This window comes from Coregonus clupeaformis, chromosome 1 (assembly GCF_020615455.1).
Source record: "Coregonus clupeaformis isolate EN_2021a chromosome 1, ASM2061545v1, whole genome shotgun sequence".
Lineage (NCBI taxonomy): Eukaryota > Metazoa > Chordata > Actinopteri > Salmoniformes > Salmonidae > Coregonus > Coregonus clupeaformis.
This window is the reverse complement of record NC_059192.1, coordinates 78,569,316-78,577,240: the sequence shown is the minus strand read 5'-3', so window position 1 is coordinate 78,577,240 and position 7,925 is coordinate 78,569,316. Positions and strand designations below refer to the sequence as shown.

The 7,925-nt window shown below is 39.9% G+C and overlaps 1 protein-coding gene across 1 annotated transcript in view; it reads left to right on the top strand.

Moving 5' to 3' along the window:
* Nucleotides 1-1,433: 1,433 nt before the first annotated feature.
* The window catches only part of LOC121574735 (S-adenosylmethionine synthase-like), a 62,642-nt gene continuing 56,150 nt past the window's right edge, over nt 1,434-7,925 (top strand). The window contains exon 1 of the mRNA XM_041887291.2: nt 1,434-1,690. Within this exon, the coding sequence (XP_041743225.1) occupies nt 1,621-1,690 (70 nt within the window). The 5' untranslated portion in view covers nt 1,434-1,620. The remainder of the gene's footprint in view (nt 1,691-7,925) is intronic.

The following is a 7,925-nucleotide window of genomic DNA, read 5'->3' as shown; positions in this document are numbered from 1 at the left end:
ATGTCTTCCATTTCCTAATAATTGCTCCCACAGTTGATGTCTTCAAACCAAGCTGCTTACCTATTGCAGATTCAGTCTTCCCAGCCTGGTGCAGGTCTAAAATGTTGTTTCTGGTGTCCTTTGACAGCTCTTTGGTCTTGGCCATAGTGGAGTTTGGAGTGTGACTGTTTGAGGTTGTGGACAGGTGTCTTTTATACTGATAACAAGTTCAAACAGGTGCCATTAATACAGGTAATGAGTGGAGGACAGAGGAGCCTCTTAAAGAAGAAGATACAGGTCTGTGAGAGCCAGAAATCTTGCTTGTTTGTAGGTGACCAAATACTTATTGTCCACCATAATATGCTAATAAATTCATTACAAATCCTACAATGTGATTTTCTGGATTTTTTTTCTCTCAATTTGTCTGTCATAGTTGACGTGTACCTATGATGAAAATTACAGGCCTCTCTCATCTTTTTAAGTGGGAGAACATGCACAATTGGTGGCTGACTAAATACTTTTTTTCCCCACTGTAGCTAGCTACATCTATGGGCTGTTATGTTTTTCTGTCGTGCGTAATGTGCAGTAGCCTATATAATATATGTTGGATAACAGAACAATCATTTGGGCTTGGGCTCATTAATGTAGGGCTCATAAAATGTAGGCTATTTAATATATGGCTCATCAGGCTCAGGTAGCATCAGGTTTGAAATGTCATGCTGATCAAAGCTCTAATCAAATCCAGACGTATTTATATGCTTTATAATGCTTTTGAATGACACTTCCGATTTTTTTTCGGGAAATACCGGGTCACGGGAGAAAAGTGATTTATTCCCGGGATAGAACATTTTTAAAATACCAGGAAAATACTCAACTATAGAAATTTTTATATTGTTAAATTCTCTCCATCTATTTTCCTATTAATAAAACGTGTTTTTGTACATCCAGTTATATTGCTAAACCAAAGTAGCTGAGGAAAGGTAGTTAACACGCTACATTGCATCATATGTAAAAGCCTCTCTCTCTCTCTCTCTCTCTCTCTCTCTCTCTCTCTCTCTCTCTCTCTCTCTCTCTCTCTCTCTCTCTCTCTCTCTCTCTCTCTCTCTCTCTCTCTACCTTTACACAGCCCCAGCTCAATCCTAAGGGAGAGCTAACCAACCCAGAGAATATGGGGGAGTGATACTTTGCGTTCTACAGCCCAACAACGGTGTCTGGGCTACAGCAGCACCCCTGTGGACGACAGAATTGATAGATTCCTTCCACCATTCAGGATTGTGGAAAGAACAAGCGTTTAACTGAGACTTCCCAAAAGTTTAAATCCCCTCCAATCAACAACTCCCCCTGGAATGGTTTGTCCCATGGGTTCGCATGATGTGTTTGTGTGTGTGTGTGTGTTTTTTTTTCTTTCTCTTAGCCATATATAGGACCATGTGTAGATAGTCCAGGAGTTCTATTGGATAGACAGACAGTCAATTGGCTGCAGGGCTTCAACCCTCGCTCTCTCTTTTTTCTCTCTCTCTCTCGCTCTACCTTCTCGTGCAGGAATATAAAGCTCTCACCAGATCTATTTGGCTGCTGTTGAAGGAAACGGTGGAACTTCTCTGTGTTTTTGAGTGGTTCTGAGCACCTACCTGTGTCAAAATGAGTGACACTCTGCTGGATGATGGGTCCTTCATGTTCACTTCTGAGTCCGTCGGAGAGGGACATCCAGGTGAGTCTTCACCTGGCTCCATTTTACTTTCTCTTTACCTGCTCTTTACCAGTACTCCAGATTTTTTCTAGCCGTGGCCCCACATGAATAGCAACAGGCTCAATAAGAACCTACATCTGTGCCTGTCAGATGAAGTGTGAATAGTTACTCAATGTTGATAATGCACATTATATGTTTGATGCATGGCATCAAATTCTAATCTGGAACTCAAAGCCAGTTCCAGTACTTTTTTAATACTTCCCCTTTAATTAGGGACTGATTTAGGTGGGTGCAATTAAAAATCAGGTAGGACAGAAAAACCAGCAGTAGTTTGGACCTCGTGTCAAACTCATTCCACGGAGGGCCGAGTGTCTGAGGATTTTCGCTCCACCCTTGTACTTGATTGATTAATTAAAGTCACTAATTAGTAAGGGACTAATCACCTGGATGTCTAGGTCTTCATTTAAAGGAAAAACCAAAAACCTGAAGACACTCGGCCCTCTGTGGAATGAGTTTGACACCCCTGTCTTAGGGTAAGATCTGAATACCCCTGGTATATAGATATAAAAGATGGAAAATTAAATTAAATTAGACAGAATTTAACAAAATGTGCATAGAAATGAAAGTTGATTAGAGACAAAATCATTTTTTTAAACTCAAAAATGGATTACCGGACTGATGTAGAAACGCAGCATATTGGTGCTCTATGACACAAAGATAGTATCTAACCAGCCACTATAAGACCCTGGAGGTAGTTAATCTGTCTGTGCTCCTGGCAGACACATTTACACATTTACTATGAAAGCATATGGATGGTATTCCATTGATAGACTACCCCCATAGACATGTGACAGGCACTCATCATTACCACTCTCTCTTTCTCTTCCCCCAGTCACGCTTTCTCTCTCTCGCTCTCTCTCGCTCTCTGTCTCTCTGTCTCTCTCTCTCCCTCTCTCTCTCTCTCTTTGAGGGGGATATTGAGTAGAGGTCTGGTGTAGAGTTGCATTGCTGAGAGAAAGGGGGAGAGAGAGTGACATATGCTCCCACAGTGCACTATTGCCAGCACGGGGGGGGTTCAATGTTGCTGTTTGATTTGGCTCTTATTGTAACGTGTTCATTCTGATAAAGCAACCAATGGTCTGATGTCCCATACACCCTGCCCCCTCCAACCATGTTAACTTCACGTCCAATCAAAAGTGCTAAAACCTACTCTGCCCTCTTTGGGCTAGATTAACCAAACAATGCTGACCCTGTGTGTGAGAATATTTACAGAAACATAGACAGTCATACATATATACACAGACACATACATGCACTCACAGAAACACAAACTGTCATACAAAGATCCTGATTGTGAAAGGTATGAAAAGTTATCGTACCATTGCGATAAGCTAACTACACAAGACTATTAGGGCCAAGTTAAGAGAAAACAAAACAGGAGGTGGTACTTTGAGGAATCTTTTATGCATGATAGTACTTTTAAAAAGTGGCAATATTTTGAGAATAAAGTGGCAATATTTCAATAATAAACAACGAAGCAGGGGTTTTACGCAAAGGTGTTTTTGGAGGGTTGTTGTATGTAACCACACGGACTACGATTAAATACCTCATCTGAGTCTGTGTGGTTCCTCCTTCTGAAAAGAATCTGTGGCACAACCTCTTCCAGGTCCTAATAGGCCTTCTTATAATAATATGGTTATTATGTGCTAAAAGAGATCGGGTTTCCTTGTTACTAAAGCCAATTCTAAAGTATCGTTTCAGCAGGCCATCTAACTTCAGGCATTTCACCGGTGGCGCACACAGCAACAGGGAGCCAGGGCGACATGCAGTTAACCAAATCCCCTACTTTAATCTTGAAATATAACTGGGACTTTATTCTCAAAATGTTGATTTTATTCTAAAAATGTTTTCTTTATTCTCGAAATATTGCTACTTTATGCTCGAAATATTGCTACTTTATTCTAGAAATATTGTCACTTTATTCTCAAAATATTGCCACTTCATTCACAACATTTTATGTAGACTTCATTCTCAAAAAATGTTCTCTTCACTTTGCCCTAATACTCTTCTTAAATCATGAAATCAACAAGGCTTCATATGCTTAGTTTAATACACTGAAAACAAACTTAAACATACCAAAAACAATTTAGTCCAATCAATGTTGCTCAATATCATGTGGCTGTTCATTCCACTGATTTCTGACTGTGTGTGTATGTGTGTGTGTGTGTGTGTGTGTGTGTGTTAGTGCTTGCGTGTGTGTGTGTGCGCACAAGTAAACATTTTTGGGGGATTTACCCTACTTGTAAACTAGTTGAACGCCAATGCCATCCTCCTCTCTTTCATGTTGGCAAAACTGTCTATGGCTCTGTCATAGAGTATGCTTTAAGTTTTTGTTTTCATTGGCTATCTTGCTAAAATGCTTGCTAGCCTAACTTCCTCGCACGGGCAACAATGAACCAGCTAAGTTAGCTAGCTAGCTAGTTAACATGAGCCTACTAGGCTACATCTAGGCTACATATGGAACTTCAATCATCGCAGGTCAGTGGCACAATATATTAATTTATGGTTAGATCAGAATCGCCGTCATAATCATTGGCCTGTACAGAGAATTAAATCAAAACCACAAGTCCAAATCCACATCTCCATCCATGGCTTAGGAAAGGGCCGATTTAGCAAGTTATCTACTGTACGACATCAACACAAGCAGACGAGAAAGAGACTTGTTTTTCTGACAATTATGACATTTTGCTTAGGATGTGATTTGATTGGAATGATGCGCCAGGACAACCCGCAGTTGAGCTCAGGTCAATGCTGATTGGCTAATTACTTTATTTTTTTTAAAAATCAAGGGAGGCCAAATGCTTGCTGGCATCAATCAATCAAATGCTACAGCAGCAACATGTCATACTCTTTTGTTCCAGACAGCATCAGATACATGGGCTACACATACTGAGTCAGAGGGGTGCTGTTTCCCTCGTTCGGATGATTTCTCCAGTGAGATTCAGACACTTGCGAATTGATGGAAAATTATGAAAACACATAGAGATGAAAGATAAATTATTATTATATATATATATATATATATATATATATATATACAGTACCAGTCAAAAGTTTGGACACACCTACTCATTCTTTATTTTTTTCTATTTTCAACATTGTAGAATAATAGTGAAGACATCAAAACTATAAAATAACACATATGGAATCATGTAGTAACCAAAAAAGTGTTAAACAAATCAAAATATATTTTATATTTGAGATTCTTCAAATAGCCACCCTTTGCCTTGATGACAGCTTTGCACACTCTTGGCATTCTCTCAACCAGCTTCACCAGGAATGCTTTTCCAACAGTCTTGAAGGAATTCCCACGTATGCTGAGCACTTGTGGGCTGCTTTTCCTTCACTCTGAGATCCAACTCATCCCAAACCATCTCAATTGGGTTGAGGCCGGCTGAATGTGGAGGCCAGGTCATCTGATGCAGCACTCCATCACTCTCCTTCTTGGTCAAATAGCCCTTACACAGCCTGGAGGTTTTATTGGTCAAATATTTGGGGAAGCATGGCTTCCCTTGCCATCCATGAATACATGCCACTGCTTCCCAATAGATGGGTTAGCTGACAACATCACGAAAATGATGCACAAGCTTCAATGGGGCAGAAGTCTGTGAGTTGTTGTGATTCTGGGTGGCCAGATAGCTGATAGATAGTGACTCGTTTCAGCTAGTTTGATCTTGTTCTTGATAACATGTTTTGTTTTGAGGTGTTCTGACTGATTTCAAGTCAATGGTAATATGGCAAAAAATTCACTAGCTAGCTAACCAACAACTGTAATTATGTATTTGTGGCATTCAAATTATTATTACATTCTAAACTGTCAGGATATTGTGGACATTGCCTGACTAAATAGATTGGATGCATGCATGCCATGGCAATTTTTTTTAGCCTACTGTAGCGATGTTGGCGACGCAAGCACATTGATAAAGTCTGATCCTAATCTCACCGTTGCCATTTGAGATGATGAAGGGTATTGTATCATATTTTCCAAAGGAGAAAGTGACCAAAAAAAACTTTTCCCTTTGTAATGGAACACTTTATATGGAAAGACTAATTGAAGCCAACATTCAATGTTGTCATCCTTATAATAACAGCACGTGGTTTTATCGCAACAAGTGCAACAGACTAGGGCACCACCTGTCAATTGAAACAGCAGAGGGGAAAACAAAAGCTTCTACATCGATCACCAACCTGGTCTCAAAGCATTTCATATTATTCTGTACGTAATTGGGTTAAGGTTAGGGTTAGGTGAAGGGTTAGCAAAAATGGTTAGGGTTAGGGGAAGGGTTAGCTAACATGCTAAGTAGTTGAAAGGTAGCTAAAAAGTAGTAAGTAGTTGAAAAGTTGCTAATTAGCTAAATTGCAAAAGTTGTCCGTGATGAAAATTGAACTCACAACCTTTGGGTTGCTAGACTTTCGCGTTATATGTCGACCCATCCACCCCGACAATCCACCCTACTTTAATTTTTGCCTTAAGTAACCATCTGTCTCATGTAACCATACCAAACATAACATATCATACTAAATGGAGTGTCTTGGATTTACATACAGAATAATACGAAATGCTCTGAGCTGGCTTTTGTCCCAGCACTTTTCAATAATTTTTATTTAGTTTAATGAAACATATTGACGCAAAAGTGTTAAATAGAGGTAGAAAGTACAGTTTTTAAGACCTATTTGCCTCATGATTTGTCAAATCGAGCACAATATCTGTCCACATCAGAGTGCAGCAGGATCTGTGCGTTTCTTGACCAATCAGTTTAACTGAAATCACAGGTAGTGCAGGCTGGACACAAAGCACGTCTAGCAAAGCTCAAAGCGTGCTTTCCACTTCTCTTCGGTAGGCCAATTTATTGAGCTAACGTGATACAAGCTAAAACTCTTTACACATATGTTGCCGAAACCTACAAACATTAGCGATCTGACATGTTGTATGTGATGAAAACGTACCGATTTTTCAGTCTGATCAACAGCAGTTGCATACAGCCTAGTATGTGCCCTGTCCCTCTGGCAAGGGTAAATGCAGCAACATTATGTATTTATTTTTGTACAACTGGTGGGTCTAATCCTGAATGCTGATTTGATAAAACCACATTCCAGCCAGTGTCTATTCCACAAATTGCCACCGGCTAAATCTATGATGTTAAAATGCCTATTTACTCTGTTCCATCTGACTGCACAATCCACGGTCTCATCAGCCCAGCCAGGCAATTTATAAACTTGATCTCCACTATAAAAAGCATCTAGACACTATCTCACATTTCTTTTAGACTAACATTTCGTTTTCAACAGCGGAGATTTGTATCAACCTTGCTGACTGTCTCTCCGACATTTGCAACATTGTTTCAATATTCAAATTCGATCTCCTGCTGTCCCATAGTAATGACCGTTGTCGGGAGTCAGAATGAGACAGACAGGCAGGCAGCGTTTCTCAGCCAGTCTAAATTATGAATCAGCTAGCATCATTTTTATGGATATATACAAAAAAAGGTAAATAGAAAAAAGGTCAAACGAAACGCAGCTAACTTGCAGTCTTTCCAGCTTCAGTTTGCAGTGATTGTGTTACTGTAGCTGTGTTGTTGGCTAGCTCCTATGAACAACAGTGTCCTGACGAGTGAGCACATTTTCTATGCAAGGCGAAATCGCGCCTCATAAGCTCATTGTTATGTATGTATCCAAATAAATGTCACTAGAAAACAGCTTAAACAAATGCAAATGCAGCTACTTTGCTGTTATTCTGGCTGCACTTTTTGACGTGACTGTAAGTTAGCTGTAGTTGGCTAGCTAGCAAGCAAGGGATAAGAACGTTGCCAGCCAGTATGGCAATGGAACATTTAGAATGAACAACTGGGTCGCTGGCTAGCAACCTAGACCTTTTCAATCTACAATTACTAACGGGAAATAATCAATCAACAAAATAGTGATGACATACTGCACATTTTTCTACAGTTGCAAAGGACTGACTACATGATGCAAACCTGCATAAAGCAAGCTCAGCCCTGTGAGTTCTATTGTCCCTGTGAGTTCTATTGTCCGCAGTTGTCTCTGTGTCCCTGTGTCCGTGTAGAGGAAGCCCTCGTTAGTCTAATTTTAAAGTATAATTTATATAAACAATGCAGTTTGACAGGGTTTTAATCCTCCCCAAGGCCAGGAGTTTTTTCAGGTTTAAAAAAACAACCCTGTGACCTGGTTAGAAAAA